We start from the raw sequence: 20,712 nt of genomic DNA, 5'->3' as shown, positions 1-20,712 counted from the left end.
GCTGGCGTCAAGTGATAATTAAAATAACATAACATAACGTAAGACGAGAACAGGCCATTTAGCCCAACACTGCTAATTGGTTGCTGGCGTCAACCAGGTGGTCCTGATATTGGAGCTACGCCCATGTGACTTCTTTATGAGCTCAGGGAAATGCACATGGGGGTGTGAAAGACAGGTGTAATGGCGGGCTAATGCAAAAGGGTTTTTAAAAACTTGTACGTGTTTTGCTGGAGGACGCAGTGTTGTGGCGTTTTTATTTTTGGTTTGCCTCGTTGAGGGGAGTCCCGGAGTCAAGAAGAGCTGCGGTGAGGGCTGAAGTGAAGAAAACAGCCATTTTGAATTTATCTTCATGCCCGCAAACCAGGCGACAGAGCAGCCAACCTACAGCCAACCTTGGGATTCTTTTTTTGTGTTCTTTTTATTCTCACTCCGGCGCCATGCCAAATAGCACTTGCACGGGACGTTGGGACTGACTTGGTCTTTTAAAATTAAAAATTAAAAAAAGAGAAACAAAAACCGAACCAGACCTAACAATAACCAGCGTGAGCTGTCCACCAAAGGGGCAAAGTCGTACTGGCCGGGAAAGTCGCAGGTAATCCCCACTCTCAGGACCGGGTTTGACGCCACCACCAGGTCTTAATTTTCTTTCTAGCTAAATCCCTGCAATACACATCCTTTTACGTTGCAACCGTTTCTCATGTTAATTATAGCATACACAATGGGCATACATACTTAACAGCATACATATCATACATAGCGGGGAATATCATTTGTAACAGTATCCAGTTCTAAAGCTCAGGGCTGTTGAAGGGAACATAGGAATACCATTGGAATCTGGGACATCCCTCATGGTCCAAGCATGCTCTTGGCCCAAAAACATCCAGGCCAAATTACAAAAATGGATCCACAGCAGGTTCACTTGAAGTTAGGAGTCCTATACACAACATCAGTGATGAACAGAGTCACTTACTTGTTGTAACTTACTTTTCCTCATGCCCTTGCTGACAGTTTTACTTACGAAATTATCATTAAGATAATATTATAAAATGCCAATAATGCACAAAATATGTGCTTTAAGAGCATATCAGGTTTTGGCCAACATTTCGAGTAGGGTATTTTTCTAAGTGTACTGAAAAACAATGGGCACTTTAGAAATTTCAGGTAAAAAAAAATGAATGCAACACTGTTAAATTAACAACAACAAAAAAAAAAACATTCATTTGACATTTTTGTCATTCCAATGTACAGACCACTAGATTTACTATGACGTATTCTTTAGGCTATTAATATCTTATTTGAAAACAAAGCATAGTGATTTTACTTTTAGCATTCTTTTTCATTTTAATTTTAGCATTCTTCTTTACCTCTTAAATTTTGGTAGAAATATCTTATGTAGAAAATAAGTGTAAAAAATGTATTTAATTTTTGTGACCTTTTGTGCAAGTTTATTAACAATATTTAAAACAGTAAAAATAAAAATAGTGCAGCAAAACCTCCCTCAAAAAACTAAATTACAAAATTTTTTCCAACATTCCAAAAAATTCCTAAATGTGTACACAAGGGATTAACAAGGGATGCGTGATAATATTGGGATTTTTGGGGGTATGAACTGATAATAGTTCAAATGAAATTATTAGTTTTGGCCCAATATTAATATTATGACCAATAATGAAATTATTAGTTTCAACGCAATACTAAGATTATGACCAATATGCAGCATACACATGCCAGAGAGGTATTGCATTTGATGCACTGCTGATTCAGAAAATTAAAAGAAAAATGAATGTGCAAAAAGTAGGTACTCAACCTCCAACTTGTTTTTATATTAATCATTTTTACCAGCCAAACTAACAACCAAAGCTAACAGATACCCTGTAGATCTCTTGACTCGTGTTCTGCATAATAATAAAATTTAAATATGTTGTTTTACAAATATAATTTCTTACATTTGTCCTTTAGAAGTTGACATCTGCGCTCATCTTATTCCATGAATATGCAATTTGCATTTGTGCTATAATGTAAAACAGCTTGGCACATGCATGGGTCAAAGTGGCTAGGCAAATATTAGTTGATTAGTGATATCACCCCCAAAATTTCCATATAATGCATCTCTAATGTTAACAGATCTCACAAGAAAGCTTTCAAACATTAAAACAAGTATTCCCATTCTGTTCTGCAATAATAAGTCAAGTTTAAAAAGATGTCAGATCCTGAGAATAACCACTGTGAGAGTGTATGGCCTGTTTTAAATCAACATGTCTTTCACATTGGCTTACATAAATGAAAGTGTTTATTCTCAATAGAAACACATTTTTCCAGTTCATTTTGGTCATTGCTGAACTTTCAAAACTGTGTTTGTGAGGAAAAAAGTGAACACTTGCATTTCATGGTCAAAATTAAGGACAAATGATGATTGAATCCAGGCCTGTTTCAAATACTGACAAAGACAGCGTTTCAACACAAAGGTTCCTACATTAGGTTCTTCCTATCACAACCCTCCACATTTAGCCGTGTCCTTCAAAGGCTTTTCAAATCTGGATGAACTCAAGCTAGCTTGTTAATGCAGCCATAGACTCAAACCAAATTTAACCTTCAGTCCAAATGTCAAAAGCCAGAGGAAAAACTATGCATGACATTGTATGACCAATGACCCCAAATCTGTACTTATCGGTCTCCCATGGCCTCCTGAAGACAGATAAGGTGAAGTGGAGCAGCCCCCTCTCTAACTGAAAAGGCGTTGTTTGTTCGTCCTCTTTCTGGGTCTATTCCCAGGGACCCCAGGCTCCACTGGGCCCCGGGTCACACCTGGGGTCATCATCAGGGAATATGATGGGTTTGGAGGCCTTCTGGTAGTGTTGCAGCCTAGTGAGGAGGAAGTTCACCACTTCCGGGTGTTTCTCAGACACTTCCTGTTTCTCTTCAGGGTCGGACTCCACGTTGAAGAGCATCACTAATTTCAGAGGAGATGCTGGCTTGCTGGCCTCTGATCTGTTGGACAGCTGTGGGGGAGGGAACCAGTAGTCACAACCTGAAAAGTCACAAGGAGAGCAATAGTTTAAAACAAGTTGAGCATGCAGTGATAATCACTCATTAGTTGCATTATGTTTCATTAACCCACAGACAAGGTAGGGGATAAACCCTTAAAGATATTTTTTGTAGGAAGATCATTCAATGAGTGGGCTTTTTTTTTTTTCATATGTCAGTGGAACGTCAGTACCCACACACAACAAACAAAAAACAGACTGCAAGCAAACCTCAACAGCCGCCCCCTTCTTTGTTTGTTCTCTGTTTACTTGAAGCATTCAAGCCAAAGTCGCAAACAGATTTTGGTATATATGAGGGGAGCATTGTTCAAACAGAGTTAGTCTTCTGACCTTGAATGACATTAACCAGGACAAAATTGCCAGGCAGGGGATAGCACACAGTTTACACAACTGCCCGGTGCGCTGTCTCCATGGGAACACCCATGGAGAAGCCTGCACACTCATGGCACTTACAGGCAAATCAATATCTAATGGCACCGTAGGGGCGTCAAAATCCCAGAGGGCTTGAGTGCCCACTGTTTTCTGTTATTTTGTTTATTTCTCAAGTTTTGCTGCTCAGAACTGAATCAACTGATTATTAATAATTTTCTCCACCATATAATTTACGGTTGAGTATTTCTCAAGTGCTCACAGCTCAAGAAATATTTCCATAACAAGTATTTTGGATTAGTTAATGTACATGCCATTAACGGATTAGACTGGCCAAGTCGCTGTAAAGTAAGCCAAAAGAAAAATGACAAACAGTGTGGGGTTGCTCACCACAAAGTGACCTCATTTTTTTTATTTTTAAAGAAAAACGCTCATTTCCCAGCACAATATCCAAGTCGATTTTTATGATTTCTCCCAGATTAGGCAGTATGACATTGTTTAATGGAGCGTGCTGCATGGCTTTTGCTATACTAAATAAAATTCTGCGACTGGAACAGAAAAAACAGCACTCATTTGCACAATCTCGCACTCAGCTCAAGGGTTAAGTTATGAGTCAGATGAGGAGACCTGGGTACCTGGGTATCCAGTGAGCAGTTTCCAGTTCTGGTAGCGGATGGCAGCGTGAACAGACACGTTGAAGCCAGAGTGAGACCACTGGCCTTGACTGAGCTCCGGAGCCAAAGTCAATCTGGACTCCCTGCCAGGACCTGGATGAAGAGAACAGAAGAAAAGCTAAAAATGATGCCCAACAGTGCTTCCAACAATCTGGTCTGACACAGAATTTCAGAGACGAGCCTAAACAAACCAACGTCCGTGTGAGGTGGTGAAACGCAACACCTTTCTAGAGAGTAAACTAAAAGAGGCGCAGTATGGTGGAGAATGAATACCTAAGAAATAGACACTTTCAAGGGAGGCAGTCCGGTGCACCGTATTAAAATAAACACGACATGAAGGAGTCTTTTCTTCTAGAGAGAGGCAATGGGGACATTGCTGAAATGGAAGTTTCAGAAGCAATGATGCACAAATTCCAACTGAAAGATTGCTTCATAAACCCTTCAAGTTTTCCCACAGTACAACATCTAGACAATCCCAGGAAATAGAACAGGCTGCCTAAATTGCGCTAAACAATCGATTCCATTGTAATTTCATCAGAAGTAACTTCCCGGATTTTTTGAATTGGTGCAGCTGAAGTCCACATGGAGGGATAAGGTTCTGGTTAGGAATGAAAGGGAGGGTTTTGATTTGGACCAACAATAAGGGCCTGGCTACCTTGCATAACTACCCTTACTGGGGTTTTGGCACAGATTATTTGTACACTTAAACCTGCCAATATCCAGCCTCTTAAAAAAAAACATACATCAGCAAAAAGTAGCAGAAATATATCTTAATTATGGCTTAAAAGTCTTAATATATCCATGATGCTCTTGTTGTATGACGATTATGCTGTACTGCGCATTTCCTGTCACGCTGAGGTCATGGCCCATAGTTTTGGTTTCCAAAACCATGGGCCGTTCCACGCACAATCCTCACATGCAGTATATTTACTCACACATCTGGATCCTAACGTGTTTAAAGCTGACAAAGGAAATGAATGAAGTTTGTTAATGTATTACAATGCACAATTGTATAATCAGGATCTTAAGCATTTTAGAAACAAATGTTGATGCATTCCATGAAGTGCTTACAAGCTAAATCCTCAGGGTGGGCACAAAAATCTCACAAAAGGCCACAGGCATTGAACGTGGTTGACCACAACAGTGTGTCCTTAATGGCATACTTGCAAGTAATTAAGACCAGTTCACTTTAAAAAAAAAAAAAAAAGAGAAAAAAAGCATTTCCTCAACATCCGTGGTCTAAGCACAAGGCCAGTTTCTCTCTTCAGAGTTAATGAGTGCAATCAGCACAGTAATGTTTTATTGCTTTCCTTTATTCGAGCATGCTTTCCACAGCCCACTAGCTATAGTAAAGAGACACAAAACTGCTGAATTTTACTATCTGGGTTGACCCTGCAAAAATACTGATGTCACTGACCTAGTTGCTGTCTTTTTGACTCAGTCTCTGTCAATGTCCCAAGGAGAACAGAGCTCTTTTCTTCGCACTGCCCTTGGGGGAACCTCTCTTCACATTCACAAACAATAGAGAGGCACTACTAACAGCTTCCCACATCTGGATCCAACTCTACAGCAGGGGAGTTCGTAAGTGGGATGTGGAGTGGGGGAAAGATTTGGGAAATGTCCAGCGCCCCTTTGCACCTACATAAGTCACAGTTAGACCATGACATATTCTGGAGGTTTGGATCCTAGCTGTCACTGAGCCACTGGTCGTGTTGAGGCCGGAGGTACTGTTTATGCTGCTGGCACAGTTAACTTACAGTGATTTATCGAGTTTGATTTTTAGACAGGATTTTGGATTTCCTGGTTGAAACCCCATGGTTTTTAGATTCAAGGCGATCAAGCAAGAAACAGAATGTGTCCATCCAAAAATATTTAAGTTTACATAGATTTGGTTAATAAAAGTGCCTGTTCTACAGCCAATGTATTTGGTGATGAACAAGTAACAGGAAGACAAGCTAACAGGGTTGAATTTAAAACTACTAGAAACTGAGTTCTGAGAAACTGATGTACACCAGCTAACCGTTTAACCATACGCAAGATAAATTAAATTCCAATCTTGTGTAGATCTCACACCCATCTCTCATATTAAACAACCAAACATTAATTTCAAATATATAAATAACTAATTTGTAATAACAAATAAAAATAAAAAAATTAAATTATTTTCAGTAATAATCATTTAACTCATTTAATATCCAAAAATGAACAAATATAGTACTGCATGTCCTGAATAGCTACGGTCCAAGGAATGAACCCTGGGGGACACACAGGGTTTTTATTGATGATTGACACAGCCATACTGTAATGCTCAAGGAAAACATAAAACATTTGTCCTATATAAGGAAACAAATGATGTTTCACACAATCTATTTTTGAATGCATGATCACGTGACAAACATCAGGCACAATACAGTTTCATTGCTGCATGTTTGTGACATATTCCATGTTCCAATTATATTTCTCTGGCTTTCAACTGGATAACACATATTCCAAAGCCAATTGTTTCAACTAAATATCACAGACATAAATAGTTGTTGGTGGCTGTTGGTGGCTGATCATTTAACACAGAGGTGTCCAATCTTATCCAACAAGGTCCAGTACACTTGAATAGGTTCAATTGTACCTATTCACTTTTTTAATCTCAGCCCAACACCAATACAGGCTATAGTTTGTGGAGCCAGATGCTAAAACGCTACCTTATTATTTTTCATATTTTTAACTCTTGCTGAAAATTGGAGCAATGTATTGACCATCCTGTTTCATGTGAGGCACAACAGAGAATTTGTTGGAAAGTTTGGGGATGGGCATGCAGAAGCATGACCTGTAATGTCATGGTTCAACATCCTGTTGACATTGCAAGAGTGCAGTTAATAAATTGAGTGGCTGCAAAGTCCTGGATATAGTGCAGTCTTCATAATAATAATCAATACACTTCTTTGATTTGTAGATGACTCAAGTGGACAATTAGAGACAAGTAGTTCCTTAAAGATGGCTTTGAATCAGTAATACAAATTTTTTAATTAGGCCACAGGTCCTCCTAGAAGATCAGGTCTTTGGTGATATATATGCATATTTTTCAGACCTCTTGATTCATAAAATGCTTATCTTTGCATTCCAGGGGACTAGACTTCTGTCAGGGTGGCCTGCCTTGAACCTTATAAGTTCTGTTATTTCCTCTGTCCTCACAGCAAGAGAGATAATACAACTTTCAACACCCTCTAAGCATTTCCACACAGGGCAAAATTGTGTTCCAGTCTCCAGCGAAAGAGGAGCACTGCCACAGCGAGACAGACTGTCAGGAAACCTCGGGATACGACTTGACAGGGGCCAGAACTGACTGAATGCACTCATTCTGACAGGGCAATCAGGAAGAGCCCAATTTTGAACATGGGTCTGGATGCGAATCGGTTTATTACAACTCAAGAGTTCTGCCCAGTGTTCTTCTGACACGCCTGACTGGAGCGAAATATGTGAGTGCTACTCCAATAACAGCTCTAGTCAATGAACATAGTGGGGCGAGGAGATGACAAGAGGGTGGAAGGAAATACACAATATTTATTTTCATTCAGTTTGGAGAATCATACATGTGGTTTGATTCAGTCCCATATTCACATGTTTCAATCCATTCAAAAACTGTTGCAATGTGGTCCAAATGACTCACTTCAATGACAATTTTGTGCAGTTTGCCAAATGAAAACAGGCACATAAAAATGTTTGTTAGTTCATTTTTATAAAAGCAACAGATATAAGGGCTTTAATTAAGTTTACATATAAATAATACACATAAAAGGGGAAAGTTGTAAATCTGCAAAGTTACCCTACATCTTGAATGCCTTCATTGTAATGCCTTGCTGGCCAGTCCACCGCCCTTCCATCAGGCCGCTACAAATGGCTGCTGAACGCCTGGTCTTCAACCAGCCTAAATTCACATGTCATGAACCTTCTGAATCCCTCTCACTGGTTTATGGTGGCTCCCTGCATTGAATTCAGATCTCTCACCCTTACATACCAGGCTGTGAATGGTACAGCCCCTTCCTACATGCAGACAGTGAACACACCAGACACTCCAACCAGAGCTCTCTATTCAGCTTCCACTCACCACCTGTCTGGGCCCCAGCTCTTCTCCATCCTCATCCTCATCCCCCCCCCCCCCCCCCCCCCCCCCCCCCCCCCCCCCCCTGGTGGAACACCTTTCCTCAATCAGCCAGATTCATTGGCCGCTTTCCTCAAACATCTAAAACATCTGTGGCTTAAAGATGTTGTAAGGCGATGTTTTCGTCTGCAATTAATAATGTCCTACAGGAACTGTCATCGCGCAAGTATATGTGCCGCAATGAAATTAGCCATGGTCAGGTTTTTGCTGCACAATGCTTTTTCAGTCTAACTTTGATGCCTCCTCATATGGCTTGTGAGTGGAGCTTGAGCCAAGAAAAAGTAGTGCTTACTTTGAAGTACACACCTTTAAATGATTTCAACTGAAAACACTTGCGATCACAGGCTCTTGTGACAATCTCCATTTCACAATGTTGGCAAACATTTTTTTTCCCAAAGAATGGTGTTGAGGATTCTGTTCTTATAGATATCCTGGGCTGGCTACTCCAAAATCATCTCATTCATTCCTTATTGAAGAAATAATGAGGAATGAATAGGAAACGCTGACACATTTTTTCAAAGCACTGGAAAATACATTTTGCATTAATGCTAGAAAACCAGGAAAAATTCAGCTGGAATAAACATTATGGTAAATTGAATATTGCATAGAAAATGCAAGAGAAAAGTATGACAATTATGACATGGCTTTTACATAAGTAATTTGTACATACATGTGTATAAACCCACATATGTGGCAAAAGTGTCAGATAACCAAACCTTTCCATCTATTTGATATGGAGATAGCAGAGGCTCAACCCAAGCATATTGTAGGACTAAAGGATTTCAGAGAGCAGCTCTGGCATGGCAGGGGATTATTAATTGAAAACAGTCAACTAGATCATAGCACATCAGTGGGCTAAAATAGAAGAAATAATAACTTTGTGAAACAAAGGCCATCGTCTGTTCCAGGGAGGGCAATTACAGCCCCGGTGACCTTCCTGGACTGCGCTGTGTAAGCGGCCCACGTGCCTGACTGACGGCTGCATAACTGTAGCCTGGAAGAGCCGCAGAGCAAGAATTAGCCAAGCAAACCATACCAAAAACCGGTCTTCCAATAAATAAGCTTCCATAAACCCAGGAGGGAGGCAAGGAGCCCACTCCCGCCCACTGACACCTCCCCTATCCCACTGCCCTGCCCCCAGTGGGTGGAATGTTGCCATTAGTGGGTCTGCTCCCCAGAATGCATTGTGATAAGAGGGCCGATGCCGACAATGGAAGCAGCAGGAGGGGAGGACTCCTTCCTTGTCTGGCTCTCCACTAGGGCGAGGGGCCTCTTCTGTGTCCCACCCTAACAGTGGGACACTATAACTGCTCTGCACCTGCTAACCTCAATGTAACAAAGTTAAAATTTTCAGGCATTCCTCCCTTGGACATACAGTGTAGTCCTTAACTATTTGGACAGTGACTCAATTTTTGTTGTTTTGGCTCTGTACTCCAAAACCCTGGAGTTCAAATGAAACAATGAACGTGAGGCTAAAGCCCAGACTGTCAGCTATAATTTGAGGGCATTTACATCCACATAGGAATTACGGCACTTTCATACATAGTTTTATTTTTAACAAATCACATCCACAGTTCTGTCAGGGGTTTCAAATTTTATCCGAAAAGGGCCAGTGTGGGTGGGTAGCGCAGGTTTTTCTACAACTTAACATTTGATGTACTATATACCAGTTATATAATGTTTTCTAACTCTAGATTATCATTTGATGACAGCTGCCACAATTATTTTTGCATGTGAATTTGCCTTCCCTTGAGATCCTGTAGAGCACTCTCTATATAAGCACTAAGCACCAGCACTAGCATCAAAGCACTATTCACAGTATACAAATGACCTGAAGAACTTGCTTCAGAGAGGCTATTAGATTAACTTTTTTATTAGCATTAAGTAATCAGAAAGAAAGAGCGAAGCGGTAAGAGTCTGAGAGTCTCTGGCTGTGTGACTCACCGAGCGGAGGCTGCGTCTGGCCCTCGAACACACAGCCCTTTGTCGAGAACACAGAGAGAGATCCCGACCCCGGCGCACACACAGACCAGGTGCCCCGCACCCGCTCAAAAGCAGACGCGCTCCCCTCCTGCACAATATTTTGAGGATTAGGGGAAAATGTGCGCACCCCACTGGGTCCCACACAAAGGGGAGCCAACATCTGCGGTCACAAGACCTGGTTCCTCGAGTCGCCCTCGGGGTCTGTGCTTGAATCACACTCTCAACGCCTCATTGTTTCACAAGTCCGGCTGCTCAGGTGCGTGTGGAAGTTTATTCATCCGGCCAGGACTTATCAAACATTATTCATGGACCCTAACATGGCTATACACAGTACCCTCCAAAATCATTCACGCCCTCAATAGAGATGAGTAAAGAAAAGCAGTATAAAATAAACCACATAGGTAATTTATACAAATACAGTTACTCAGAGAAAAAGATTTTTCCCAAAAAGATGTTACAAGCATTCACACCCATTTCCATTACTTTTTCCATTGTCCCTTGGCCAGGATAAAACTACAGTCATCTTCTACAGTGTTTCCTGAGATTGGGTGAACATACTGGAGGCTATTCTTCTTTTCAGATTCTTTCAAGATCCTTTGGTCTGCACTTACTGATCTAGAGATTGAGTGGTGTGCCCAATTCTTTTGGAATTAAAAATATAATTAGAATTAATTTTAAAAAATAGTTCTGAAACGCCAAATAGTCAGTAATACATACAATATGCTGAAGCTGAATTGAATCTGTATTTCCATTCATGAGAATTAATATTATTTATAATGTGATAATGCATTTATAAATAACTTGCTATGATTGAGTTCTCATTAGCTGTGTATATGAGAGACAACTAATAACATCAAATAATAAATAAATAATTAATCAAAGAAATACATGGTACTTCAATGGAAAAGCTCAAAGTAGACTAACTTAAATCTGTGGTTGATGGCAGGCAATGGAAATCAATTCCTTTCGGTCTCAAACGTTCTAACTGACAGCCCATATACACTCTAAAATAACTCTGAACACACTGGAGCCAACTATATCATGCCCAAAACCGACAAGTGCCCACAAAGTGGACCAAGCATCATAGTTAAGTGCACACTTTAAGAACGTGTGTAGCCATTGATAGTGTACAGCCATTCCAGCCTTCTCAATCGTCACTGCTTGAAAGAAAGGCAGACTCGGGTTTCACAAAACGTTACTTATGAGCAGCGAAGCGGCAGAGGTTTTCACGGGTTAACACATTTAATGAATTGTGTCAGTGCTCTTCAGAGGAACAAAACAACATGACAAAGGGCATATCCAAGGAACAATATAGCTATCTAAAGCAATCTTTAGTTTTAGGACTGCAGCTCATTTTTATCAGATATGTATATTAAACAAAAAACTAGGAGACAGACTCATTTGTAAGGGCTAGAGTTCATTATGATTAATACCCCTGTCAGTTTCACATATAGAAAAACAGATGTTAGAATGCAGGTGTGTGTGTGTGTGTGTGTGTGTGTGTGCGCGCGTGCAAGCGTGTGCATGTGCTTGTGTGTGTGCACATTCAAATGTCTGAGAGCCAATATTCAGAGAGAAGGACAACATTTTTTTTCGCATCTGGAGCTCTTGGCTTCCTGCACTGACCATTCAGACAAATGAAATGAGACAGTTCTGAACCTAGGTTCTCTCGTGCCTTACCATCTACAAGAACATTCGTACTTCGCTCAGATGGCCTACTTTTCCCTGAAAACTCACAGGAATATAGAGGATGACATCATCATGACTCAACTCAAACAACTCAGAGATATTAAGGCTTTGGCAGGGGGCCTACTAACACACCCAGCTGTAATTAAACAGGAAACAAGAACGTTCTGCAATTTCTCACATCCATAATAACAGAACTTTCTGCAACTCCTCACGTCCAGTCTAAGATGCTTGACGACTCCAGGGAATATCACAACGCTTTACAGCCCTATGCCTTTATCAGTTTGAACTCTTACTTCTCTGCCAAACTGAAGGAGAATAAAATATGACACTTCCGCAAGCACACAAAGCACCACTGAGATCACACAATTACATTGATATTCCTTCCATGGCATAACAAAAAAAAAAAAAAAAAATTGTTTTCACAAACACAGCAAACAATTCACATATGTTTCACATGCACACTGCAGCATGCTGCCACTCAGTTCTTATGCTGGAGGGCCACGGGCCTTTTTTGCAATCAGGTACAATATAAACCAATAATCTTATTGAATACGTATCAGTTTACCCACTCAGCCCTGACAGTATTGATGATGTAAAGAGAGCTAGGGCGTGCACTGGATTAATGGGCCCCACAGGATAAGTTCAGATGGATGTACAGTTTATGCTATGGATGTAATGGTTCATATAAAAAAACAACAACTGTTCAGTCCGCCATCTATGGTTTGATTTGCGCACGTTCAGTTACGTTCACTAGTCTAGCATTTCACAATGACTTCGTTACATTCTGATAACCTTTTTTCACTGTTCACCAAAAACATTCAGAACTGGACCAAACCAAAACTGTGACACCAAAACTGTGAACTGAATGAACCCGTGAGCTGTTGCACCCCTACCATGTACAATATGTTCCTGTGTGCCTACACTATCCATGACCGTAATGTGCAACTTACCATTCACTTATAAATATATATATAATGTATATTATTATCACTTACATATAAAAAAAGTTAAATATTTGCAAGGAGTACGGTATTATATGTACTGTAATCCATGCAAATACCACCAATACCAATACCTGTACCTTATGTAAAATATTGCATCAGTATTTTACAGCGCATATGCAACATGTAAAGTATATTACCATGCGGAATGGTGAACACTCAATGTACAGCACATATTGTACCAAGTGAAAAATACAACTCACTGCCTGGTTCACAAAAATATGCAGCATTCGCAAAACATGGAACTATGCAAAACATGAAAATAAATGTGCTGTTTGCCTTTTACGGGTCCTATTTCTGTCATATAAACGGCAACAACCAGCCATGATTATAGCCATGATCTTATAACTGTTTTGTGGGAAATGCACCAAACAAGACCAATGGGAGGCAGAGGGGTGCTTCTACGCGTTTTGTACTCACAGGGTGCGATGTCATCATACAGGGGGTCTATATTGTGCAGCAGCTCCAGTCTTGGCGAAGACGTCCCTTTGCTGAAAAAGGAACAATCGTTTCTTTTTTAACAGTTCTCTTCCAACCACCAGCCCTCCACAAGGGTTCTCCAGAGCAGATTGCAGGTTTCCACTTTTATTCCGAGCTGCCCGAAGGACATCTGCAGTGTAAATCCTGCCATTAAAGTATTTACAGAGCTGTCAGGGCTGGAGGTCGCACTCTAGCAAAAAGCCACACGTGACATTCATTAGGACGACTAGGATGTAAATAGGAAGTGGAGTGGGTCTTGGGCACAGTTAATGATAGTTAGATGTTTGTAGTTAGGGGAAGATGCACACATCCACGCACAGACACACACACACACACACACACACAAAACCACCATCCCACAAGAGAACAACGTAGCCCTGTAGGCTACACACACAGGAAGAGAACAGTGAAAGACCGCCGGCGTTGAATGGTCTTTTCCCCTTTGTTTATGGGTTTTTATCTATAATGAATTCTGCAGGTTATTTCAGACCACACTGTAAATTCCTGTTCCTCTAAAGTGCAAATACACTTCCTTCCTTCACAGATAATTAGTCCGTATCATTGCTTTCTACTGAACAGCATGCAGGGCATGAGGAGTCTCTTAGAAAATTAGTTTTTATTTCATTTTCCGCCAAAAATTCAAGAAACTACTGGTTATTCAGAATTCAGGCTTGCATAGAGTAAACTGAGAATTGCTTAAATTTTCAAATGTTTCAAGATCAAGACAATTTGAGGGAAACATCAATTATGTATACATGTACTGACATATTCTAATGGCCTGAACAAAGTGTCCTTTGCCGTCCTGGGAAAAAAGCTAAAATGGCATAGACAGCTTAATAGACAGCCAGTGTTCACCAGTGCCACAGATTTTCCATTGCATCCTAACTTTCCTCTCAGCAGAACACAGTGCAAACTCACCAAGCAGGCTTCTTTCTAATCTGGTCCATTATACTCAGTAGAAATACACAAAGCGACCGAGAAAGTAAAGACTGAGACGAAGGCTGGTGGCTACAGGAGGCAGGTATGTTATTACGAGTGGGTGTGTCAGAGTGTTTGATTTGTGTTGCCACTGGATGCTGGTGTCTGATTGGTAATTATTGGGTGTGTCCCAGGATTTGAGGGCTGAATTGTCTACTCTAGTCTCTAAGTCCGTTTCCTTGTGATTTTAGCATTACACCAAAACGGACTTCCAAAAGAAGCCAGACCACACTGGTGGTTTTATGTGATTGGCATTATAATGTTGCAAAATGAGGACAGAAAATATCAGCGTGGACTATCTGATAGATTCAAAAATTTCATGACAGGAGAAGCACAATCTGAACAATATATGTATTTTAGATTTGTAATTAAAAATAAAATTCATGCATGAATCTAGAAAGCCAAAGGCCCCTGGAGACTAGCGTTCATGGGACACTCAATTCAGAGAATTTCCGTTGGTTTTACACACACCTTCGATCACTAACAATACAATTGAATTGATTCTGGGAAAGTGAATGTGCCTCATAACCCACCTAATGGTGTTCCAAATGTCAAAGCCATCCAAAGGCAGGGTGCCATTGGTGGAACCGCCGGCCAGGCTCACGAGAGTGGGCAGCCAATCAGAGATGTGGATAAGCTCCCTGCTCACAGTTCCGGGATGTGCAAGCAGCGGGCTGGCCACGAAGCCTACGCCACGCACTCCTCCTTCCCAGAGTGACCACTTCCTGCCCCTCAGAGGCCAGTTGTTGCCGCCGGCCAACGTCTGCCCTCCGTTGTCTGCCAAAAGAACGACAGGTCACACTCAGCAACAAACCCAGCATTTTGTGAAGAACTACGTATTCAAGGAATATGAAAGGAATAAGCCACTTTATGAAACTGTGAAGAGGTTTGTTTTATATGCCCAGTTTACGAAACTATACGCCAATGACATTCTTTAAACTAATTTTAAAGAAAGAGCATATATAAATTATATTTCTCTTTATGTACATATCTTTGTCCGTTTTCAATGTCCTAGAAATGAATACATTCCTATTTGTCAGCAGGCACATGTCAGGTCAGACAATATTTAATAACTCTAGCATTACAGAGTCAATGCACATAGATATTCCAGTGGTACCACTTCAGACAAGAACAATCATGAGCTGAAAAGGAATAATTCACATTTACTGTATCTTTAGCTTAATCAAATTTAATAATAGGACTGAAGCACGTGCTCATATCACAACCAGTAGAGTGTGGAATCCTCCGCTTCCTGTCTATCGATCTCTCACCTTTATGATGTCTGTAACTTTTCCCATCATGCCATTGGTGTTCGCATTCTGGTTCCCTGCGGTACTCCCCTGACACTATGCATGTATCCCTGCCACCTCGTTCTCCTTCCCTGCGATGCCCAAACTGCTTCTGTTTGTTGTCTCAGGTGTTACAGGCCTCACCTGGCAGCTGCCTCATCTCCTTCTTTGTAAGTCTGTTAAGTTTTAAGTGTCAGATAACTGCTTCCTTCCCCAACCTCAGTCCGAGGCTCGTAAATCTTTCTATTGGCGGTATCCATGCCTTTCCAAAACATAAATCAGAATTTTACCCCCCTACCCATTTTGTACAGTCCCTGTCCTTGTGTAACCCTTGAGCATAACAAGTGTCTCTGGTTAACGTTTTCACAATTGTCTGGGAAATATTAAAATGGGACCCACAAGTAGCTACGACTTTCTCATTAAAAATTCTTAATAACCAGCACAGATTCCAGGCGAACCGAAGACCCAGACAATAAAAATAATAAGCAAGTTCAATACATTACGGCACTCTGGCCTTTTACGGCAACAGTCTGTTTGAGATATAAAAAAATAGGTCTCTGTTTCTCACACATATACTCTTTGGAATATTGCTGCCCAGGTCATGAAAGTGGTAAAAATCTGTGATAAAAATGGTAAAAATCTGGACTTTATTTGGTTGCACCCCTCCCCCATCCCCACAACCCCCACTATACCACACAATTCTGAGCAGATCTGAGGAAGACAGTGGTAGGAGGTATGCTCACTGAGAAGAAACTACATTTTTAAGGAATGCTACTTCAGACAGACTGGCAGTTTTTTCCAGGCCTGTCCAGTGTCAACACCGTCAGCCAATCACAGAGCTGCAACTATCCCATTGGGAAGCATAAGGGAGTGTGTGTGTTCATGCAGCAGACGTGGGAGGAGTAAAATTCTGGAAAGCACTTTTTTCTCCAATTCTTTTTTCAGTCTGGTCTCCCATTCTCTGCCAACACACTTTCCCATCAGAACTGCTCTTTAATGCTTACTGCACACCTTATTTAAATACTTAATTGTCTTTCAGTTTGAATTTGAATAAGCTGAATTTCAACCATGATGTAGTTTTTAAAATGCTTTATTTTCTAAATGTTTGGGTTCAGCCGTAACTAGCAAGGGTTGCGATGACAAACATTACCAGTCTTCTGAAACAAAAACATGAGCAAATTCAGAGGAAAACAGCACTAGGTCTATACAGTATATGCTTATACCACACACACACACACGTATACCTTTCAGGTAAGTGACCATCATGGTAATCAGGAGACAGCATGATGGAAGTATCTATACTTCATGAAGCACTGTCCACTAGGACTTCATATGAAAACAACGTTGGTATTTCAAAGCACTCTGGTCTGTGCTCTCTTTTTCTCCCTCTCTTATTGACTCCTCTGCTGCAGCACTGGGAGAAAAACACTCCCACTGCTTCAAATGGCAAACATGTCCATGGAGAATTTAGGGATTCTTTTCACTTCTTTCTTTGTTCCTTGCCGATAAATTAACAGATGTGGGACTATCATTTAGGCATTACAGACGGCTGCAGTTCAACTGTGAGCTGGTAGTCAATTTCATTAGTTTGTGCACTATGCATTTCACAGACATCCAGAAACCCTGTATAGCTATAGAGTTGCACATGTTAACTGACAGTATAGTGGTTTGCTTACATCATAAACCACAGGAGGAAGGATGTTTACAGTTGAAGCTTTCAACACTAATATCAAGGAACAAAGTAAATGCAGAGTAGTGGCAAATTTTTTTGGCCGGGGGACGGGAGCACTGCGCCTAATTTTATTAATGTCGATCCATGCAAAAAGTCGTCCAGTTGAGACTACAATGACTACGATAATGAAGTCCTGTGATCACAATATAAGCAGGAGTACAGAAGGACTGAATGAAGCAGTGAGAAATCAGACAGTTTTCTACAGTGGTGTAGCCCCCCCTTCTGGATATCTCTGTTGTTGCAGAAACCAACAAAATACTTTAATATCTTTTGACCAATGTACTGCATATATGTATCAAAGTCTGGACAAACACTGGTAGCCAACTTGGAAAAAGAACACCAGCAGACCAATAAAAATAAATTCACGGAATAAAAACTAGTGCCATTTAGGCATATTTATATTAACGGTTTTCATGGATGTCTGTAGCTAAGGCCGGGCATACTCCAAGTGCCAGCTGCGAGGTGGACAGACTTTTTGAGGCAAATATTTTGGGGCTACAGTGATTGATGACTTTGGTAATTGAAATGTTAATGAATGAATATCAGCACACTGCTGGCAAGAAAGATTTAGCAGTTTTTCCTTGCCATTTTTCCCTGACTGTCCCATTACAAAGGCCAGAATTTCCACGGATGGCCGTGGGTTGATTTTTTTTAAAAGAAATGTCCTGACAACCTAAGATTGTGAGCAGGGTCCCTACCTGTGGAGAATACCAGCACAGTGTTGTCCCACAGTCCCCTGTCCCGCAGCGCCTGGGTGATGTTGCCCACTGCCTCGTCCATGGCCGACACCATGCCCGCGTACTCCCTGCGGTGCGGGTCTCTGATGAAGCCGTAGGGCGCTACGTAGCTCTCGGGCACCTGCAGTGGGGCGTGAACCGACTGCAGCGCCACGTACAGGAAGAGGGGCTGGCGAACAGGACAACAGATCAGTGTGAGTAACACCCCAAGCCTTTAACACACTCCGCCCATGAGGAGTGACTGAGCAACACCAGAGTCACAAGTGCCAAACCGAGACCTTAAAGGACAATATGTCCCTGCAGCCACACGCTTAACGCTGCATCAGTGATCTGCTGTTATGGTCGTGTTATAGTTAGTTACCGTGCATGTGCCAGTGTCCATCTAACCTTAAATATATCATTAATAAACGTCAATCTTTTGTGCAGTCTGACATACCTCCAGTCAATACTAGAATAAGTAAATGGATGCAGATCATTGAACAAACACAACTCAAAACTAATTAAACTAAAAACCAGAAAACAAATCAAATGTACATGAATGGTGCCAATGTAGTAATACTTCTGTACAAAACTGTAAGAATTCATTCAACTTCACAGTTTAGGAACAATTGTGAATAATGTAGCAATGTGGTCATGATGGAATAATACAGCTATCTATAAAGGGCAGTCACAGCAAGCTGGTAGTTGCTATTAACTGAGGGAATGTACATAAACATATCATAATTAATGCAAAGCAAAATTATGAACGGTTTATATTTACCTTCTGCTGGTCATGTTTTACAATGATGCTGGTTACTCTTTCAGTGAACAGGTGGGTGGAATAGTGACCACTGTACCCTGTGGCTACCTCCTCTCCATCCCTGAGGTCCAGGGCGCAGCGGGTCAGGTTCTGAGGGGGTACGACATAGCAGCGATGGTGACTGAAGTAGTCTTCACTTCCCGTGAGGTAGCCTATGAAAGACCCCGCAAGATAAGCACAGCGATATAGATTCTGACATAGAGCGACGCCATGCATAATGCTAGAAAGAAGCATTAATTGCAACGACAAGTCTGCAGAGGAACCTCTGAAATAGTTTGCATTTGTCCAAAATTGCCATGTTTAATAGTTTCATTCTAGTTTTTCTATCTCCATTAATTACTTTCAATTTACGCGAGTTCTACAGATTTTAGGCTTGAGAGCTTAATCACTAGCGAACTTGTTCATTGGCTGTAATTTATTTCTTGTTTAAAAAACAAACAAAGAAAGAAAAAAACATTAGACCTACATTGATGTTAAATTGTAAGAAACGTGTATCTGTTCTCATTGTCTGAAATCGTGTTATTGCAATTTACGTCTACTGCATTGTTGATGAGGCAATGTAGCCGACTTGTGTAAGTGACATCCCTTTAACGGACTGCTCAACGGTGCGGTGTTATTTCTACATTATTTTTTGGTGTGCATGTCAAAGGATTAGGTAATTACTGTATTCACAACAATTTACTTGGAACAATCATTTGCTGTGCCCAATGATAAACTGTACAATACAAAAAATTAATATACGGTAGTAGCCTACACATCCCAAAAGGCATCTACGGAAGCGTGCGCCCAGCCCATTATCTTTCGGCAAAAACTTCTGTTACAACTTCTTTTGTGGCATCAGGTCAAACAGGATCAGAGCTGGGTCCAGGACTTACCGAAGTAGGAGTCAAATCCCCTCCGGGTTGGAAAACAGTCTTTCTTATACATGCCCAAGTGCCACTTGCCCACCATGTGTGTGGCATAGCCCGCTTCCCTCATCAGCTGGGGCAACAGCTTTTCTTGCAGGGGCACGCAGTACGGCTGGCACGGCCAAATAATCTGATGTTGCATGCCTGTACGGATCTGACACATGGAGAGAATAAAGCAGAATTTAAAAACCCTTCTATGCTTTTATAGTTTAAATTGTTTCTGCTATTATGTTGATGCAATTTGCTCGTCAGGCAAATGTCCCCTGACACTCACCTGATATCTTCCGGTCATGAGTTGGTTTCTGGACGGTGTGCACAGCGGTTGAACATAATAATTCTCCAGTCTGACTCCTTGTGAGGAAAGTTTGTCCAGATTTGGTGTTTTGATTTCAGATCCGTGATACCCCACATCGTTCCAGCCGAAATCGTCAGCCAAAATAAATACAACATGCGGTGGCTTTGCGGCCGTTTCCTTTGCCTCGAAAAATAAAATATTTAAGACTAAGCAAATGCATAAAGCTGTAAAGCTCGAATGCGTTACTGTTCTCATCCTTCCAATCGCTCGGAAACAAACTGAACAAGGAAGTAACTGCCAGTGCTTGTGACACTTTCCTGGCGATTTAAAGACACAGGCACCTCGGAGTAAGTGGCATGCATGCTGAACTGTGAAACACGTACGGTGAAGAAACGTAGATGGTAAATTGTGAGTGAATGGTGTGTGCCCAGAGATAGATTGGCGGCATGTCCAGGGTGTATTCCATGTAAACTGTGGAAAAATATGTATTCCTGCCTCTCGTCCTATGCATGCTGGGCTAGGCTCCAGAACCCCAGCGAACCTGCCCAGGCTAAGTGGGAATTGATGGATAGATGGGTGGT

The 20,712-nt window shown here is 41.2% G+C and overlaps 1 protein-coding gene across 1 annotated transcript; it reads right to left on the bottom strand.

Moving 5' to 3' along the window:
- Positions 1-1,592: 1,592 nt before the first annotated feature.
- Positions 1,593-20,444, bottom strand: arsb (arylsulfatase B). Its single transcript, XM_064307781.1, has 8 exons — positions 20,111-20,444; positions 19,804-19,990; positions 18,890-19,080; positions 18,091-18,298; positions 14,905-15,148; positions 13,334-13,404; positions 4,049-4,180; positions 1,593-3,028 (listed from the first exon to the last, which is right to left on the bottom strand). Exons 1-8 carry the CDS (start codon positions 20,384-20,386, stop codon positions 2,763-2,765), a joined length of 1,575 nt encoding a protein of 524 aa, XP_064163851.1. The 5' UTR covers positions 20,387-20,444; the 3' UTR covers positions 1,593-2,762.
- Between the last annotated feature and the right edge of the window lie 268 nt (positions 20,445-20,712).

This window comes from Anguilla rostrata, chromosome 14, assembly GCF_018555375.3.
Source record: "Anguilla rostrata isolate EN2019 chromosome 14, ASM1855537v3, whole genome shotgun sequence".
NCBI classification, from domain to species: Eukaryota; Metazoa; Chordata; class Actinopteri; order Anguilliformes; family Anguillidae; genus Anguilla; species Anguilla rostrata.
Note: the sequence above shows the minus strand (reverse complement) of the source record. Positions and strands in the feature narration are given on the sequence as shown.